Source organism: Amphiura filiformis, chromosome 6, assembly GCF_039555335.1.
Source record: "Amphiura filiformis chromosome 6, Afil_fr2py, whole genome shotgun sequence".
NCBI classification, from domain to species: Eukaryota; Metazoa; Echinodermata; class Ophiuroidea; order Amphilepidida; family Amphiuridae; genus Amphiura; species Amphiura filiformis.
Window position 1 is genome coordinate 57038664 of NC_092633.1, and position 21133 is coordinate 57059796.

Sequence of the window (21133 nt, forward strand, 5' to 3'; positions counted from 1 at the left end):
TCGCTAAAGCCGTTCATCGCTAAATATCCATCGCGGCGGCGATAGCGATGACTTTACCTTTCACAAAAGTCATCGCGAAGTTTTGCGATTGCGATGACAAACAATTTTGATGAACGAGCCTATCGCTAACAACAAACCAAGATGGCGGACAGTCAACCGGAGGTTATTGCGGTAACCGGCAGCAAAATAAAGCAAAACAAGGTAGGAAATGAAGCTTTAAAGTATTTGTTTTTATTGTAAAAAGCAAGCACGAAAGGGGTGGAACTAGGGAATTCGTTTGCAAAGGTTAAATTAAGTAGTTTCTTGTAGTGTGAGCTTAATTCATGTATGTCCAAGTGGCAATCATCGTGTCAATACAGTTTTACACATAATCCAATGCATGAATTAGTTCCAGTAACTGTAACTCAGTAATCTTTATTACATTCATGCATTATGACATTATCAAAATCAAAATCATGTCGATGCTGCTCTGGCACATCCCAAGGTGTAAATTTGTGAACACGCCACCATGTGTTGACTAATTTGACCTTTGACTTGAAGGCTCTGACCCCCCTTCTCTCGACAACTTTCTCCTTGAAATATTTAACGGGACGAAAAAGTGCTCCTGAAATAATTGCTTTTACAAGAAAACAAAAAATGCAATGAAGTTTCTACAACAGCGTATGGAAAGCTTGAAGTTGAAAGCTACATATTAGACATGATGTAGGTGTTGAGTTTATATAACATATTTTATGGGCCGATGAAGAAGGGAGAAACTTCTTTTCCAAAACAGACCTAAATATTTAGCGCAGCATGTATTTGGGCCCCAGTATAAATGTCAGTATTATGTTAAAGGATAGGACTTGCTCGAGAAACACTAGCTACGAATTTGCTCACCGATGCCCTCGCATTTGTAGCTAGTGTCCTTTCGTATCAGAATGTAGTCTGTAAATAAACATGTAAATAACACTGTATACTTATGCACAAATCAATTGCAGTCCCTTCCCCCAGGGAGTGGGGACCTACCCGGGGATGTAATTTTGGAAACTGTTACAATCATGTTACAGTCCCGACTTAGTCCCTGCAGGGCGGGGCACTATTTCCGTGTACATCCCGGGGTACATCCCCGGTCAAGTCCCCACCCCCTAGCCCCGGGCCCCTAGCACCATGTTCGAAGTCCCCACATACTCCCTGGCCCTAATGGGCCGGGCCGGGACAGGCTCTCAATCTCCTGATTGCGTCGAGCAAGAACATCATCAACTTGCCGATCGCCATAGTTCTTCGCACCGCATTCCATTGTGTCTATCGTTGATGATGAAAATATTTTTAACACTACGGTACTTAAATTGTCTGTACATTGTATAGAAATGAAATTGTGCATGCACAATTGCACATTAATATTTTTCATTATAACATGTAGCCCGAAACATCATGGCCCTGTTCCTTCCTCACTAGGGCCATGAATGCCCTACGTCACGTAAAAAAGCGGGCACCGAGATTAGGCCTATAAGATCGGTTTCCGACATTGTTTTCGGATCGTACATGCACATTAATATTTTTCATTAATGACGGAAATATGGCACGTCCCGTTTTTTTAAAACTTTGCATGGAATGCGGGACTGGGGGACAGTGCAGGTCTGTATTTCGCCAAATACGAGCAGTAAAAATCTCTGAAGAGCCTTTAATATTTTTAATGCATATCGAACTTTTTGAAAAACATACTTTAGGACAAAAATTCATTATCCGTACTCCAGTATTCTTGACCATTTCCGTACGAAATACAGAAAAATCGTAGGCCTACTATGGCAACCCTGGCTGTGTTGTCTGCTTGTCTGCCACTGTCTGAAAAATAAAACCATGTGAATCGGTGCTCCTATTTTGATAGGAAATGAACCAAATGGCGATCGTACGTATTTCACGAGCCCAAAACTAAATTATCGAGAAACGTGTATTCCCCGGGTAAATCGCTAGAACAGACGAGTGTTTTCCCCCGCATACGACCCGGCACAGTTGTGAGTACTCTTCTATTACGTCCCGGGTACACTCAGTGTTGTTAAAAATATTAGATTACAAACTATACCATGTATCACTCACAGTCACATATCCAACCAAATATTTGTTTTTCCAGAGACAGCCAAAATGGGAAGAGGAGGAGGTGCTGATATTGGCGGCGTGTGTGAAGGACAAAACGGGGGAGTTATTTGGGAGTGCAGGGGGTGCGGGGGTGGAAGTGAAGAAGAGGAAAGCTTGGAAGGCGATATCAGAGGTGTTAGGGTCAGCAGGGTACAGCAGGACGTGGGAGGTGGTGAGAAAGAAGTGGGCAGATGTGGCATTTCGAGCGTAAGCAATACAGAAGAAACAGAATAGGAGCAAATGTAACAGGTATGTAAAAAAAAAAAACTTAAACAAAAACAGTGTATAGTATTAGTATAAGGCCAAAGCCAAAAATACTTGGCAATTTGAAAAACATGTTACTCCATTTCCATTTAGCTGTTTGGATTTACGATATTTCTACTTGTTAAAAAGAAACAACAGTCTAAGGCACTACCGTGAGACTTGATCAAAATAAAATATAGGGGTAGTGTGTTGCCATGGTAATTACGAAGAAACAGATGTGATGGAACGGTTTGATAGATTCTGTTTTTTAGTATCAAAGGGCCAGTAGAAATACATGTGTATGTGGAATGTGTATGTGGAATAGCATAAGAGGGATCATGAAATTGTTTGGTCATCAGAGAGGTTACTCTATTCACTTATATATTTGGGTTCTCTGCTTCCAAAAGACAAATGACAGCCATCAATGTTTTGGAACATTTACAACATTAGATCACGATGAGATTCAGAATATCCACTTGTTTACATTGTAAAACCACAAACAAAATAGTTTCCATTAGGCCTACTCCTATCATTTTGAATATGTTCAATCGTATATTTAACGGTCAATTATGAATCTCTTGTCTCCATATAAGCTAGTCATTTATTCAATAAATGGTTTTTTTTATTTTAGGAGGGGGGAAGCAGCCGGCGGAGAATAAGGGACTGCAGGCAGTATTAAACGCTTTGCCTGATGAGGTGACAGAGGGTGTTGTACCCGCAAGAGGCACATGTGAAACCATACCACAAATAGAGGTAAATTATTTATATGAAGTCGAAAACAATTGACCTTCATATGAGGTTAACAATTTACAAATTAATTCACATTATCCATACAGCAAAGACAGTTGAGTTAAGACACACCTTATAATTTATTTAATATTATTCTGGGGAGTACCCTTTTCAGTCAATATGTGTATTGTGAAGGCTTTAGGCTTGAAATAATACACAGGAGACATTCAGTTGTGTTACGCAGTAATGGTTTAATCAGTTCATATCAGAGCATGTGTTGTTACGGTTAGACCAGTTGAGTCAACAGTGATCCAAGTTGGTCATCAAAAGTAATAGGGGTTGGGCACAGAAGCTCAACAGTATTTTGATAATAAACATCGCAGCCAGGATCAGATCCCACCCTGAGTTTTGTACAGGTAATCTGTGAAAATCTGCAGTAACACGCCGCTAGTCCAATTTTCACAAAGTCCCCTATACTTAGGGGTGCGTCAGTCTGAAAATGAAAAACAAACCACTGCAACAGTCCGACACGCAGCTTGTCTGAATCTGAAAACCACAGCTCAGATCTGAAAAATTCTGCGTTAGTCTGAATTTTAAAATCATTACGTTTGTCCGAATTTGAAAAACACTGCGCAGTGTTTCCTAAATTAGTGCAGTGTTTATCAGATTCAGACTAGCGTGTTTTTAGATTCCGACTGGAGCAACGGTTTTCAGTTTCGGACCAGCGCAGTGTTTTTGATTCGGACTAGCTCGGTTGGACTAAAGGTTTGTTTTACAGATTCGGACTAGTGCAGGGATATTTAGTTGCGGACTAGCCCATTTGGTTTCAAATTTGGACTAGCGGCATGTCAGACTAGCAGCATGTCAGACTAGCGGCGTGTCAGACCAACACCCTATACCCACTCAATTCTCCATGAGTATAGAAATAGACACTGCAGAGGCTCAAACTCACACCCTCTATAAAACACTCACCACATAGTCTAGTAACGCCTTACCGATTGAGCCAACTGAAAGTAAAAAAATTATCATATTATTTATTTATTTATCTATGCATCTTTACCAATCCTCTTTTTTTATTTTACCATCAGACTCTGCCTGAAGATCAAGAGATTGACAATGTAAGTTTAACATGCACTTCCCTACCTGTCTTTTTAATAGCTATTAGTTTCCCCGGTTAGTTTCATGGACTTGGTTTATGTGTGGTTTTCAGATGATGGGCAAATAAATGAATATAGTCCCATATGTGACAGGATCTGGTCCATGGGGGCCAAAGGAGGCATTTTTGAAAATTGAGTTACTGTAATTATTACCACTGTGTATGCTCATACGTGTTGGTAGCATTGCTGGGAGTTGAATTCAAGTAAACTCAGAGCAGTACCACTCTGACATATGAGAACAAAATACATCACACCGCTCAGCGGCAAGCAGCGGAAAGTATGAAACCAGCATTAGGCACTTGAAACTTGATTATGAGTTTAGCGTCCGCCGCCCGCGTTATGAATTTTGTGCGCCGTTTGAGATGTGAAATCTGAAAATAATTCATTATTGTGCAAATTACTACTAAACCAGAAAGAAAATTTGTTGTGCAAAATTTTTAAACCCCTTCAAAAACTATAGAATACCTTGATAACTAGTGGCAGAATCCATCTAAATATTTGAGCATTAAAAATATACAGATTTTTGACCCTTGCTCTATCCAATTATTTCAATTATACCTTTGGGATATCAAGGTACAGAAGTGAACTTAACCTATCCATGGACATTGTTTATGTTTATAATTCAAGATAGGAGATACTATATAGGCCTATACAAGACCTATTTTTAACAAATTGGTGCCAATAATATTTATTTCAATGTTGCGCATGATTATTATTTTTGTATAAATGAGTCAACCCCCCATTTTCCCCCAATCCTCAAATGTATACAGAGAGATTAGTACAAATTGGAGTGAAGAAGACTGATATACTTTGGAATACGTTGTGTTTGTTTTAAAACTTGATTTAAACAAAAAGCAAGATAATTATACTTTTATAAACGTTTATGTGTATTCGTGACATTTGGGACCCAATTTATAGAATGAACAAAAGTGCATAAGCATTGGTAAAAGGCCGCGTATAATGAAACCTTGAAAATAATGAATAATGAATAATGAAATAGTTGCCTCATTATGAGCTGAAAAAAAGGGACGCTAAACTCGATATCAAGTTTCAAGTGCCTTAGATTAGGTTAAATCATTGCTCTAAATTGATCCGTAGCCCTGGTCGCCACAACCCACTGATTCATTTTCTGAATCGAAATAACATTACCCCTCAGGTGCCAGACACCTGCATGGCCCTACCCTGCCCCACCCTGTCTCTGTCTTGGCCAGCCAAACCATCTGTGGCCATATGACTGTTCGCATGATGATGTAGTCGCATCATGTGGGATACCTTGCTTGTGCCTATATGCTTTGTGTATTGAGGTGTTTTTTATATTTGGTACAGTTAGGGTTAAATAAGAAATAATAACTTGTAGATGGATTGGATTTTTGTACCACTTCTTCACAGAGCAAAGGATAAGTAGACTAACGAAAAAGAGGAAGGAAATGTTAAAGACTGTGAATGGGCAACTTTGATCTCATTATTTGGATTTTTTTGTATGCACGACTGATTAAGATAAATACTTTAGAGAAATAAACATACTAATAAATCAACATATTATACACTTCACAGGTACTTGAGTACAGAGCAGGTCCATCAACTGAAATTACTAGGAAAAGAATGAGAGTGGTCAAATACGATTCAACAGAAGCTGAGGTGAGTTTCAAAATCAAATCCAGAGAACCAGGACTCAGGACTCAAACGCCATCTTGATACATGCATGGGGCAAATTTGGTTTGTGTTTTGCTCAAAATTCACTCGAAACAAATCTGTGCTTATGCGCAGTACTTGATACCCCTCATGGCACGGCGCACTGCCTGCGTCTAACGAGCAACGCAATGTGTGATAATTACGCAGAATTCTTTTGTTTGTTTACGCATATGGTCAGCAAGGACGCAAATAAGCCTACTCTCAATTTTTCCCCGTAACTGACCGCTCTTTATGTGGCGGTATTCGCCCTTTGCGCGGATCATCCACCATCTTGCTTCCGAAACGAAGGGTATGTTGAAATTAAAAGATGTGTTTGACAGGCATAGGCACAATAAAATTCCCTTTCGATCATGCCACTGTTTTTCCATGAGGCATGGGTACACATAACACACACTTTGCAGGTAGAACCTTGTTTTAAGGTGACCGTGCAAACGGCTAATTGCGAGTCCTCTGGTTTAAATTCTGTGGTTACTAGTCCTTATAATATTTTGCCATGTGTCACAAGTGTCACAATTTTTGATTATGTAACATGTTCCCTTATTTAATACAGCAATATGTTCCTTTGATATTCTATTCTATAAATTCAAGTTTGTGACAAAGGTAAAGTAATGGACAATTGAAAGTTATTAATAGGCTAACCAATTTCTTCATATAATTGATCATTTTAGTGATCAAAACCTTTAATACCATTATTTTACAGTTGACATGGTAAATACATTGAAATTGTTTACTCATATAATGAAGAACCACAGGAAAAAGGCATACACAACTTATGCACACTCTGTTTACACTCCTATAAAAGATGATGTTGTGATTACTGATTATAATTATGACATGATCAAGAGGAATGAGTCGGATGTCGCTAATATTGTTTTTGAGATATTAGCAAAAACAGTATTCAAATTCTTTTGTTTTATATTGTTATCAGCCAATGGTAAATTGCTCATAACTTGGTAACCAGATGACCGATTTTGACGGGGTTTGCATCAAAATGTTGTATTTATAAACTGCCAGAACATGATGTAAAAAATTTCTAATTGAAAACTGCCGACATGTGACTCATTCACCTTGATCATGTCATGTATGTGTAATAATTTGTGCTGTTGTCAAGATTATTTTTCATTTAGAATAATTAAAATACAGATGTTGACAACAGCACTAATATAATCATACCATGCAATTTACTTTTCTTACTTGCAGTCACAGTCATCACAGTATGTAGATTTAGAGACGAAAAAGAAGAAGAAGAAGAAGCAGAAGAATATTTCAAAGAAGAAAGACGAGGGGGTCACCTTATTAGAGATGAACAGAGAAATTCAAGAAGTTGAGAAGAGGAAGCTAGAGGTTCAGGAGGGTATCCTGGGGGCTTTGCTGAGCATTGATGCCACCCTGAAGAAGCGGTTGCCGCAAGAAACAGCCCTTGATCTTTTCAATCAAATGCAGACTGAGCAGTAGAACCATTACCGTATTCTAATGATCAGTCTGTATTTGATTGAAAATAAATAGCTGATTGTTATGGCATAAGCTTTTCAGGGTTGCATCATGCTCAACAGGCTTCCTGTACAAAATACATTTTATTTTAATTTATAATTTGGTATACTTCTGATTAATATATTTATTTGAATTGAAGTGTTTAAGAATGAGAATATAGGTAGTGTTTTTAGCTGCTGTTGTGCATCTATCGTCTCATATAACACGCGACATAATTATTTTTTTTGCGTAAAACAACTTGGCTTAAAATAATGATGTCGCCCGTGTTATATGAGACGATAAATGCACTCCAGCGGCTAAAAACAATACCTTTATTCTCTAATTATTTCAGTGTAATGTGTGTAAATGCTTCTTTGGGCGCTTAACTTCTGCACGATTTGTACTTGCCGACCGCACCATGCTCTTTTCGCGGTGCGTTTTTTAACATGTAGTGCGTGTGACACGAAGCATCGACCCCTGATGCCACAGATTAGGTTTGTACTTGAGGACAGACTGTAGTCCACAGAATTAGAGAAGGAGAACCGGGACTCGACCACCATCTTGATACAGGTATGGAGCAAGAATTGGGGTAATCATTTTCCCTCGGAATGCACTCGAGGCAATCGTTGTCATGCAAGAGCGACATGGATCGTGGGCGAAATTGAGAGACGCACTTGATGCGACCTGCACACGATACCAAGACCCTAAGGATGGAAGAGACGCAGAATTGTTTTTGTTTGTCTCCACGCACCGCTGGCAAAGACCAGAATACCCCAATTTTCTCCCCATAGCTGACAGCGCGATTGTACGTGGCAATATAGGGAGTCCCGCGGTTTTCCTTCTCTAATTCTGTGATATAGTCTGATGTGTTTGCGTATCACTCATGGAGTAAAAGAGTGTACCTCCACATTATTTCGCTATGCACACAGCTTGCAATCTGCATATAACATGTTGTGCCAAAAACATGTGTTTTGAAAACCTTTGTAACATTCAAGCTTATCAGTACTCTTAGAATATTATCTCTTTGATTTCTTGATATCAATATATCTTAGTCTACTTCTCTGATTTACAGCATTCTGACATTGTTTTATATAAATTATACTTTTTCATATTCATAATGGCTTGCTGACATTATGGATATACCATTCAAAGTAATCTTTGAATCCAAGTATATTTAGGGACTCAATCATGTTTCACCGTCACCGTTGTTCATCACCGATTAACAACGATGCGTCCGCATCATTTACTTCGCGATGGCAGCTTTCAGCGAAATAAACCATGCAGATGCGCCGGACGCGAGTTGTTAATCGGTGATGAACAACGGTGAAATATAATTGAATCCCTTTTAACAATGAAAACAAGCTAAAGATCGTATAATTCACATAATAATCATGAGGAATGTCAGTTAATCATTGACAGTCAGCCTTAAAAAAGATCAGTGATTTCTGTTGATATCAGCAATAAAACTGAATAAAACTGCAATCTTTATCCGATACTTCCAAAATACTGAATTCAACTTGTAAGCGTGATACGCACACAGATTCCTATGCTTACTTTACTGTAAAAGTGTGGATTCATCACGGATTAACAATGGGCTATTCCAGAAAATAGATGCACACCCCTATAGAGGAGTTCGAAATCCAGACTTTTAAAGTGTCCAAAGGCAAAAAATCCAGCAGAAAAATAGTTAAAAGCAGAAATCCTCAATTTGAAAGCTCATTTTGGATATTTCCATAATTTTTCCTTCATTTTATTGGATTTCCATGCTTTTTCAAGTGACATTTGCAACTGGAATTCCAGTCGTTTTCAGGAAGCAGACCGGGAAATCCAGACATTTCTTTGATTGAAAAGTTACTCCTCTATAGGGGGTGTGCACTTATTTTCTGGAATAGCCCAATGGTTGGCTTGTATACAAAAGTGTAGGAAGAGTTGTTGAACATCAGATGTAATAATAGAGGCAAACAAAGCAGTGCTATGCGCAATGATTCAAAAAGAGGCCATGTAATTTTTTCTTTGACTAAGAATTTGGACATTTCATATACCTTTATGTATGAATCTATGGAGAATAAGATGTACCAAACTTGGACATTGAGATTTTATTATTGTTCCTATTCATTGTGGGTGGATAAGATCCGTAACACGTTGCCTGGCAATGTTTCCTGGGATGTTGGCTGGACCCTCATACCCGGAATTTCAACTTCCACAATTCGGTGCTGTCTCCCAAGGTATGGGTCTCTGATTGTCTTCGAGATGTTAAATAGCACTACACAGGCTACAATAACATTACATGCACGTTCGGGCGCAATGCACAATCCCTTTCTCAAGCATGGAAATTTCATCTTCAGTTGTCCATTGGTTTGCTCGATGACAACTCGTCCATGGCGATGGGCACTGTGCACAAAAATGTAGAAAACAATTTTAGTTAATACAAGGTATTTTGTCTACATTTGAAAGCACATCCAAAAAATATAAATATGATTTTCATTAACGATGCATATTCATACGTAGCGGTAAACATAAATTGAAAGCAAAATAATACAGTTTCTACGCTACTCAATTTGGTACAACATCTGTGACGTCATCGGAGGTGTCCTAGTACTGCATCACTATCAACAACAATCTTATAAGATAAATAACATCCTCTGAAGATGCCGGTTGACTCAGTGAAAGCGCTCCGTGAGTGTACCAAATTGAGTAAGTATTATTTTGCTTTCTATGATTTCCATTGTAGACAAGACACGTCCCCTAAGGGGTGAGGCACTCTAGAATATACTGTACACATGTAATAAAAGTGAAAGCTTGAGCGTTTTTTTTTTTTTGCAAGTAGGCAAAACATGAACACAAAACACGAACACTAAAGCCATGATTTTTCCGTGTTACAAAATTTAAATTCTGTGTTACAAATCGGACGATTCCGTGATTTTCCGTGTTACATTATACAGCACTGAAAAGTGAATACAAGCATGTTTTAAAAGTGTAATTTGTCTTATATAATTAAAAATGTTGTTAATTCAATTATAAGAGCTGTATCGGTCAGAATCTTGCATCGTAGGCCTAGAATTAATGCTAGAATGGATTGTTTAATGGTTGAATGGTAGACATTTTACACAGTTTTTCACTATTTTGTGGCATTTTCAAATTTCCGTGAGCAAACCCCGAATTCTGTGAGTTTTTCCGTATCACAGAGAAATCATGGCTTTAACGAACACACAGAAAAAATATACAGTATATATTTGGGGCTTTTAATGCATCATCTCTTTGCTAGTTGGGTAACATTCACGCTTCCTAAGCCAGCAAGCTAGCTCTACTACTGTGGATCCATTTCACCGATTTATCTTTCTAGGTGATGTATAATGTGAAATTCCAAGCACTGGAATAAAGGCCTAATTGGGCTTAAGCCTGTTGGCTTAGGAAGCCTGACCAATAGAATAGCCATGTTTCGAGAAATCTGCCCTAAGAGTCAGGACTCTGAATAGGCCATATGTGACATGATCTGCTCCATGGGGGCCAAAGGAAGCAATTTTGAAAATTGAGTCGCTATCATATTCTGAAAACACCAAAGGTCTAACATACTTTATTTTAAAGTTACGAAGTTTTGTAATGTTTATTTTCTTATGTATTTTATTGTTTTTTACTCCATATTTTTGCCTTTATCTCAATTTCAAATTTGTTGCCTTTGGGCCCCATGGACCAGATCATGTCACATATAGAATGATACATAAATCTGTGATCATATTGATATTTACAAATGAGCACAAATATAGAGCATCTATTGCATTTATCACACTGCATTCGATGAAATCAAATGTCAATTGACTTCTTTGCGCCGCAACATTGCCAACATTTTAAAATTGTAATTTCAAAGCCTCACTGCAGAATGCTAACAAGTGCCCACACACTTTGAATGGAAATTTGCAGAGCATATTGTAAAATTATATATAGGTGTGTCTTTGATATTATATTTTAATGGTCTTATTCCAATATATTTAAAGTGTTTTAACATTGTAAATTAAAAATACATTCAAGTTACTCAAGTACCATAATTATATATCAATATCTTTATCTATATCAATATGTTCATCTATTCCAATAAATTTGAAATGTTTTAACATTGTAAATTGAAATACATGTTACTCAAGTGCCTTATATATCAATGTTTTATTAAAACTTTTAATGGTGCTATGTTTATTTATTCCAATAAATTTGAAATTGTAAATACATTCCAAGTTACTCAAGTGCCATATATATCAGTATGTTTTTATGGTGATATGTTTATTTATTTCAATAAATTTGAAATGTTTTAACATTGTAAATTGAAAGTACATTCAAGTTACTCAAGTGCCATATATGTATGAATAGGGAATGATTTTAATGATATTATGATAATCATAATAATATTGACAATTGACTGAAATATTACTTTTCATTTTGAATGTCAGTTAGTGCAATAAATAATAGTAAATAACATGTTGCTGTAGTTAATTGAGCTTTAATTTTGTGTTGCATTTCAATGGAATGGTTATTACAGATGATCTTACTTTTGAATATTGATAAGCCAATACACACCGCTTTGTTTACCATTCATAAATTGGATTTTTATCCCATAGGCTACCATGGCAGGGAAGCACTTATATAGGTGACAAGCTTAAACTTAAGGGCATTTGATGAGAGAAAAATGTTTAAAATTAGGTCTTTGGGTGAGAGATTTACGGAGCCCCAAAGTGACATGGAAGAAAAAAACTATCTCAGGGTCTGACTTAGTAACTCGGGGCCCCGACATAGTAATTCGGGGACCGAAATAGTACCATAGTACCATTTTTATAAACACCCCATAACCTAGTCCTTGCAAAGGTACCTTCCTCCTTGGTACTATTATTGTTCAGGAAATTTTGGCAAAAAGGCATATTGGGGTGCCCCCCCTCGGCTCCCACAACTGCTAATGGCAGAGTTTGCATTTGAAATTGCCATGAAATTTGGACTAGTGAAGGGACAAGGATTGTTAATGAGTGCTCCATCCCCTTTGAATTTGAATTTACTGGAAAATTGTTTCCCAAAAATGCATAATTTTACCTGAAAATATATATCATTGTAACTGAAAATTATGAATTTGACTTGAGAATTATGAATTTTACCTGAAAATTGTGAATTTTGCTGAAAATTTTGAATTTTAAATGAAAATTATGAATTTTACCTGCAAATTTTGGGGATCCTAGAGTACTTGGGTCACTAGGGTACTTGGGGTCCATCAAAATTATTAATTAAAATTACCTGAAAATTTATAGGCCTAATTTTCCCCAAAAAATTCATATTTTTACCTGAAATTTTTAACTGAAAATTTTTAATTTTACCTGGAAGTTATGAATTTTACCTGAAAGTTATGAATTTTACCTGAAAGTTATGAATTTTACCTGAAAATTATGAATTTTACCTGAAAATTATGAATTTCACCTGAAAATTATGTATTTTACCTGAAAATCATTAATTCTACATGAAAATTATGAATTTTACTTGAAAATCATAAATTTTACCTGAAAATAATGATTTTACTGAAAATTGTGAATTTTAAAGGAAAATTATGAATTTTACCCGAAAAATTTGGGGATCCTAGAGTACTTGGGGAACTAGGGTACTTGAGGGTCCACCAAAATTATTATTATCATTATTATACTGCTTAGCCATATATACAAAAAATTTAATTCCATACTTCCATGTCCTCAACTCTCCTCACTTTAAATCACAACTTTAAGGGCTGGGGTATGAACGTTTGGACAGTATTTATTTTGGGACATTAGAGCACATCAGACATATTTTTGAAATTCGCAATTTAATACACATTTTATGGCAAATCATTAAAAATTGATATTTTTGATATTTAACAGTACTTGAAGTAAACTTTGTAAATCTGATGATTTATACTTAAAGTGTATGTAGGGGGATGAAAAGCCGACGATCAATTGAAAAGTTTGACCTTTCGTATTGAAGATATGGATTTTTTTTCCCAAAACACCAAAAAAAATTTGGTCTTTTGGGGAAAAAAATCCATATCTTCAATATGAAAGGTCAAAATTTTCCATTGACCGTCGGCTTTTCCTCCCTGCTACATACACTTTAAGAATATATCATTAGATTTATATAATTTACTTCGAGGACTGTTATATATCAAAATTTGAAAAATATCAAATTTTTATAATTTGTCATAAAATTTGTATTATATTGTGATTTTCAAAAATGAAAATTATTTGATATCAGAAAGACATGCTTCAGTATTCAGAATGCAATTCGATAGGTCTGAGGTGCTCTCATGTCCCACAAAAATACTGTCGAAACCCGATAAACGCTCATTTTAGATCCCTTAATACTTTGATACTCAGGATATAACAATGTCAATCTTTACTTAAATGTTTCATATCAATGCCAATTGGCAACAACAAAAACCCACTCCCTCAATTTTTAAAAACGTGGGGACGTGAAACGAATTTTTAATTTTATGTGGTCTAATCATCATCAACATGATAATAATGATCACTAATAATAATAATCACTAATAATAATATTGATCACTAATAATCATAATCATAATGATAATAATAATTATAATCATCATCATCATCATTAATAATCATAATAATAATAATAATCATACTTAAAATCATAATAATAATAATAATCATACTTATTATAATGATAATAATAATAATAATAATAACACTAATAATAATAATAATTATAAAAATAATAATAATAATCACTAATTATTATATAAAAACTTGAACAGAAATAGCGGGGCATTATTTCCAGAATCGCAGTATTATGCCCTCTTGTGTCAAGTGTAAAGCCAAAAGTTATTTTAATTAGACTTTGCTTCAATTTCGTTCATTGGATGAAAGTTTTGAGATTGTGGAAAAGTCTCAAGAGGCGTCGGCGATGTTGGAATACTGGAACGAGGGCGCGACACGAGGCCACGATCAGAATGACAGGGAACGGATTTCTTTATGGAATCTAGATGCCAGTCAGTATGACAAATACTTAACATAACATAAAGTTATTACTATTGGGTGGGTGCCCCTAGGTAGGCCCTACGTGAACGCATACAAAGATGAACTAACAGTATATGGTTTTATAGACCTATTGATTTCACTGCGAATATTTTAGGCCTGCATGCCATGATGCTGCAGTGAACCGTGATTATCATAATTTGGTGATCGTTTTCCTGCAACATGTTTAATATAAATACCCGGGATAATACCTATGGGTCCTATTAGGCCTACTATAATTATAGGCCTACCAAATGACGTAAGTCCTGCACGCATAAGAATTGTCGAAACTATTATTTGAATAAGCTATTTATTAATTAGTAGGACTACCCAGCAAACACAAAACGTTTTTAAAACATTTTAAACAGGTTACCTTTTGGGTTTTGATTTTGGTAAAAGCATTTTAATAACATTAAATGTCGGGTTATTATAAAGGTCATGAAAACGTTATAAAACGTTTTGTACGAAACCTCACTGCAACAATATTATGAAGATGATTTCAAAAATATTATTGTAAGTATTTTTGCAAACATTTTTACCAAATATTTTGTCATCATATTAATATAACATTAGGCCTCTGTTTGAATGTTTTATTAAGTTAATCAAAAATGTTTTTAATGTTATGTAAACGTTTTATATATACTTTTTATAGGCATAGGCCTATAGCCTAACCCGACATTTAAACAGTTTCCGGCAACCTTTTCTAACCTTTTGCGAATGATGTTGAAATCAGTTTAATGTTTGCTGGGCACGGTAGGCCTATAGCCATGATAGCCTAATTAGTAGGCCCTATTTATATTCAAAGCATTAAAATTGTTCTTACTCATTATATGCTCGCTGGCCATCGTTGATTGGAGTCCTCACTGGTGTCATCAACCACCTGCGTTGTGGATACCCAGAGTCTCCAAGGAGACACCCTTCTAGACGACCTCTCTCCATCATCTCCCAAATGGCGCTATTCTGCAGGATGCGGAATCGTGGGTGGATCCCGCCATCTGGAGATTACATTCAGGATCTTGTAGTTAGCATCACAAACCAACTGAACATTGATGCTGTGGGCGCCATGCCGGTTTACATATACATGTTCGTTTGGTCCATACGGGCAACTGTCGAGAGAGACATGCGTGCCGTCAACTGCTCCGATGACGCCTGGGAAACCGCAAAGGGTGTAGAAGTCCCACTGTTTCTGCCCTATTTCTGCTGCTGTTGTCGGCCACTGGACATGTTCATCTTTGATGTTGATGATTGCGTTGGTAACCCGATGAACAATCCTGCAAGCACTCGCCCGGACACTCCATGATGTTCAGATGTGGTGGTGTAGAAGCACCCTGTGGCATAAAACCTCAGGGCGACGAAGATCTGCGTTGTTGCATCAATGGAGTGACTCCTGGATGTTGCGGGTCGAAGCTGTGGCTCTAGCAAATCGATGACATGCATAACACCCCGTCGTGTAAATCTGTAATATTTGTGCATTTTCTTGTCATGATAACTATCCAATGGATTCGTTCTGTCCCTGAAAACCCTCTCCTCCGTAAAAGCCCTTGCATTGTTAATATAAAGTAGATGAGCCGCCATTAAAACGAAAAAATCCTCCGACTTAGAGCAAGATAACGGATTGTAAACAAAAGCTAAAAAATAAAATGGTGCGAAATTTAACATGTGATACACTTAGCGATCAATTTACCTACCTTTGCGATTACCCAACGACTACAAAGTAGTCATCGCATAAACAATCCATCGCTATTTCAAACTTTGCGATGACAAAAATCATCGCAAAGTGTTAGTGAAACCAATTTGTAAAATCGGTCGCAAAATTGCGACGGATTTGTGGTTTAGCGATCAATTTGGGTCTTAGCGATGATCGCAAGACGTTAGTGAAATAGGCCCCTGTACTGCATAAAGGGTATCAACTGGTAGTAAAGGTGTTATTTATCTAAATTCTACATTACCTGCATTTTTGAGAAATGCATTGCAAGGTAATTACATTAATGATATTGTAGGCTGTAATTGAAACAATAGCTTCACTCACTGAGAGCCTTTGGAGGAAATTGCATCAAATGAGAACCCTTCCACAGCACCTTTAAAGTAATAATGTGTGGTTTGCATAAAGAATAGATTCCTATTTAAATGTGTGTTTTCACTGATCACATTGTATGTCCCCTTTTAATTTCGAGCCAAACAAATGATGTAAAACAAAGAAAATTGCTATTTCATTCCAGCGCCTACAATAATATAAATAATATTAATAATCAATAAATAAATTATAGCACATAAATTACAATGCATGATCTTGTGATCGTATTACATGTATTATCGAGCAGAGCTTCATGCAGCTGAGGCGTTTAAATAAGATGCAAGATGAATAGCGATGGTTTATATGTCACTGATTGAATGATATATTTACACATGAGCTGATATTCCGGAGATGTGTTACATCGGTGAACTCTGAATATAACCAGAGATCTCCGGATTTAATATCAAAACAACTTAAATTTTACAGCAATTAAAGCACTTCAAGCTTGGTCTTTCACATGGTATTTTTAAATAGTTGGGAAAAAGTAGCCATTCAAGAAAAAAATTGAGGGCATCATTGTAGAGCAAATCAAACATTATGGCTTTAAAATGTTTTCAAAGACTAAAAACCACAGTGCTTCCGGGGCTCTGTCCTTAAGTTAAGTGGGCCCTAGTATACAGAAGGCAATCACGGTAAGTACTCCACTGATATGTTTAGTGATGCATTTTATACTTTATTCAAATTTATTTTAATGTATAGGCAAATTTTAATCTTGATTTAAAACGAAATTTTATTTCTTCTTATTACATGTTTGAACATGAATCACCTACATAGAAAAAAAAGTGCAAATTTTAACACTATTGGAACACATCTTTGTGTTTCCACTGTTTCTGTTAAATAAACCGATCACCTGATTTGAATTTGTTTGGCAGGAAAGAAAATTCATTGGTGGCTCACAGCAGATCAGTATCAAGATTGCAGAAAAGATTGGTAATGAAAAAGTGCATTATGAGAGTCCTGTGGGCAAAATAGTACAAGACGATCAGGGAGTCAGAGTTACTACACTACAAGGTGATGAATTTGAGGTATGTTAACACATGCGCATACACACCCACTTATAAATACCTCCAAACGAGGACCTCATTCTGCATATGATTTAATACTATCTAACCGAGGACTCACATACCCGTTCTTAATCGACATACCGTGGACCTCACACACACACACCCCCACACACCAGACCACTTACTATCCAAACGTGGCCCGTCCTATACCCCCCCCCCCAACAGGTGGACATGTTTTAAATGCATTTTTCCGTTATTTGCGATGTCCTTGTTATATCCAACAGACAGAGGACATCCACGGTCGGAGGTGTGTCCTCATTTGTCATGTGTGTATCCTTATGTAGGTCCTCGTTTGGAGGTATTTACAGACGCACCCCAACACCAAGCATACACACCCCCACACCCCATTATGGGAGTCTTGTGGGTAAAATAGAAAACGATTATGATTGGGGAGTAATCCTGGTTTCATGCATTCCTGCTGCTTTGCCGCTCTGATGACGACTTTGCTTCACTGCGCATGCATTGCACCAGATATGCTAGCATGCAGTGACCAGTGGCAAGCTGATAGATCACTCCACTGCTTTGTACAAATCAGCAGATCGCTAAGAGTTGAATTCAAGTCAACTCGGGAGCAGCGCCGCTCTGACATATGAGAACAGGAAACAAAACTTGGCAGTGCTGAGTGGCAACATTGCCTTTCATAGTCATCTGCTGTCACTCAGTGGTGTGTCGCTCCGCTTGCAGAAAAGTACAAGCGAAATGATGAAGCATCACACGCTCAGCGGCAGAAAGTTTGAAACCACAAGCATAAGAGTTACTAGACTACAAAGAGGTACATGTATATGTTGACAAATGTACATATATAGATACACACCCGGTACCCCTAAGCCTACACACATTATATTTTGGGAGTCCTGTGGGCAAGATGGAACACTTTACCATCAGGGAGTAAAGAGTTACTACACACACCGCAAAGAGATAAACATGAGGATATGAGGTATTTGACACATACACATACACCGTACACCCCGGTACACAAGTCAAAAAGCTTTGAAAATATGCACAAAACCTATACAGCATGGGAATTTATTTGCTCAAAAGCAATTTGAGCATGTTATATCCTTTCCTGGTGTGTATGAAAGTTGTGTCATATGTAAAAATCATTGCATTAAAGTGGTACTACACCCCTTGATAAATTTGTGACTATTTTTGCATTTTTCTCAAAAAATAATAACACACTCAGCCTAGGCGAAATGTCAACCGTGCTAGCATGGTCAAAACATGGTTGACCATGGTTAACTATGGTCAGCGATGATCAGCCATGGTGGCTTGACCATGGTCACCATGGTATACCATGGCCGACCATGCTTTAGCATGGCCGAGCATGGTCAGCCACGGTCTTCACCTCACTTGACCATGGTTGACCATGGTCACTTTTAAGTATACCATGGTCAACCATGCTTTATCATGGGTGAGCATGGTCAGCCATGTTCATCACCTCACTTGACCATGGTCAACCATGGTCACTTTTAAGTATACCATGGTCGACCATGCTTTAGCATGGCTGAGCATTGTCAGCCATGGTCATCACCTCACCTGACCATGGTTGACTCTGGGTAGTGAATGAGAAAAAGCGCCCTCTGTTGTTATTAATCGTATTTAATGCGTATTTACAACGTTGTGAATAAATATTTGACACCATAGAATATAAAAACTAGTAATTTGATAAGTTAAAATAAGATTTTTAACGGAACAAATCTAAATAATATGATTATGCAGTTTATTCCGTTAAATATTTACCCCATAATTTCCCACATTCTTCAGGCCCTGCCCTCTATCGGGTGCTAATTTGAAGTTTAAGCTTGATTGCTATTGTTTCTTTCTATTGTTTCTTCCTTGATTGCTATTGTTTCTTAACCATGGTCAAACATGCAAATTTTTGACCATGGTTGACCATGGTCACTTTAGATAGACCATGGTTGACCATGGTCTCTGGCCGTGGTGCCATTTTTCAAAAACATGGTTGACCATGGTTGACCATGGTCAAAAACATGGTTGACCATGGTCGAAAACATGGTTGACCATGGTCAAAAACATGGTTGACCATGGTCAAAACCCTGGTTGTTGAACTATGGTTGACAATGGTTCAACCATGGTCAAACATGCTAAGTTTTAACCATGGTTGACCATGGTCACTTTAGATAGACCATGGTCAAAAGGTTAACCATGGTTGACCATGGTCTCTGGCCGTGGTGCCATTTTTCAAAAGCATGGTTGACCATGGTTTGACCATGGTCAAACCCATGGTTGAACCATGGTTGACCATGGTTAACCATAGTTCAACCATGCCTTTTTCGCATAGGTGGTAACAAAAGTTATGTTTATCATAGGGGTAAGGAATCCAGTTACTACACTGGAATTTCAGTGACTCAAGACAAGCGGTACAATATTTATGATAAGAACAGAGGTACCGCTAAAATGTACCTCATTTCTTAACATATATAATGAACCACTTGTCTTGAATCACTGAAATTTCAGTGAAGTAATTGGATTCCTTGCCCCTATGCATGATATACATAACTTTTGTTACCAGTTATTTTTTGAAAAAAATGCAAAATTAGTCACAAAATTTATCAGGGGGTGTAGTGCCATCTTAAGGGCCAAATTGTTCAAATAAAAATGGCACCTGCATGGAGGTCACATTCAGTTTCAGTTTTATTTCATCCATTCAAAATATTATCCATTCAACATTATAAGGGGATGTGAAATAATAATGAATTAAGGGGGTGTAAAATTTCAAAATAGTGTGCCAGAATTGCCCCTGCCCCCCACCTTTGGAAACCTAATTGGCAAACCGTATAAAATGTTGCACATTCCAGGGACTCGTAGGGGGGAAATAAAATCTGGTGGGGATAGTTGGGACTTTTGGTAATATTTTTTGTTCTGACTGGGAGCAGGGAAAACAGGGAGCCCCAGTTGCATGGGGTCAATTCCCCCATACACAGCTGCATGGGGTCAATTCCCCCATACACAGTTGCATGGGGTCAATTCCCCATACACAGCTGCATGGGGTCAATTCCCCCATACACAGCTGCATGGGGTCAATTCCCCCATACACAGCTGCATGGGGTCAATTCCCCCATACACAGTTGCATGGGGTCAATTCCCCCATACACAGCTGCATGGGGTCAATTCTCCCATACACAGCTGCATGGGGTAAATTCCCCCATAGACAGTGGCACCACCACTAATGTACATTAATGATGTCACGATGGTTCATGTCTATGTGACATATTTTGATGCATTTGATTCTCATTGTTATTATTAAGGCAAGATATGTCATCATTGCTACAGCGCCTCTATGTCCATGCGTATGCATTTTGAACCACCACTTCCACCTAGACGTAACCAGTTGGTCGTACGTTGTCCAGTTGGGTCTGTCATAAAGTGCATGTTGTACTATAGCAAGCAATTTTGGAAAGAAAAGGGTAAGTAATGTAAGACTAGTCTTAATTTAATATTTTTAAAAATTGGTACCACAGATTAAATGAGTTACATGATTTTATTCAGCAATTATGAACAAAGGAATTTCTATAATGGACTAAATGGTTGTAATGT

The 21133-nt window shown here is 37.4% G+C and overlaps 3 protein-coding genes across 4 annotated transcripts in view; 2 read left to right on the forward strand and 1 right to left on the reverse strand.

Annotated features, from left to right (window-relative positions):
• LOC140155698 (amine oxidase [flavin-containing] B-like) overlaps positions 1-21133 on the forward strand; it is a 48783-nt gene that overhangs the window by 19076 nt on the left and 8574 nt on the right. The window contains 3 exon segments of the mRNA XM_072178630.1: positions 17384-17536; positions 20845-20872; positions 20875-21003. Coding sequence (XP_072034731.1) covers positions 17384-17536; positions 20845-20872; positions 20875-21003 — 310 coding nt within the window.
• Positions 93-10720, forward strand: LOC140155699 (uncharacterized). 2 transcript variants are annotated; one of them, XM_072178631.1, is made up of 6 exons: positions 93-201; positions 2108-2361; positions 2987-3108; positions 4173-4202; positions 5796-5879; positions 7134-10720. In XM_072178631.1, exons 2-6 carry the CDS (start codon positions 2304-2306, stop codon positions 7386-7388), a joined length of 549 nt encoding a protein of 182 aa, XP_072034732.1. In that variant the 5' UTR covers positions 93-201; positions 2108-2303; the 3' UTR covers positions 7389-10720. The 2 variants fall into 2 exon arrangements, with proteins under 2 accessions (XP_072034732.1, XP_072034733.1); XM_072178632.1 differs by lacking the exon at positions 93-201 and adding an exon at positions 451-702.
• On the reverse strand, positions 15198-16012 carry LOC140154099 (putative nuclease HARBI1). Its single transcript, XM_072176708.1, is given in 3 exon segments — positions 15198-15428; positions 15430-15724; positions 15727-16012. Coding segments are annotated over 3 exon segments (753 nt in total). The 3' UTR covers positions 15198-15256.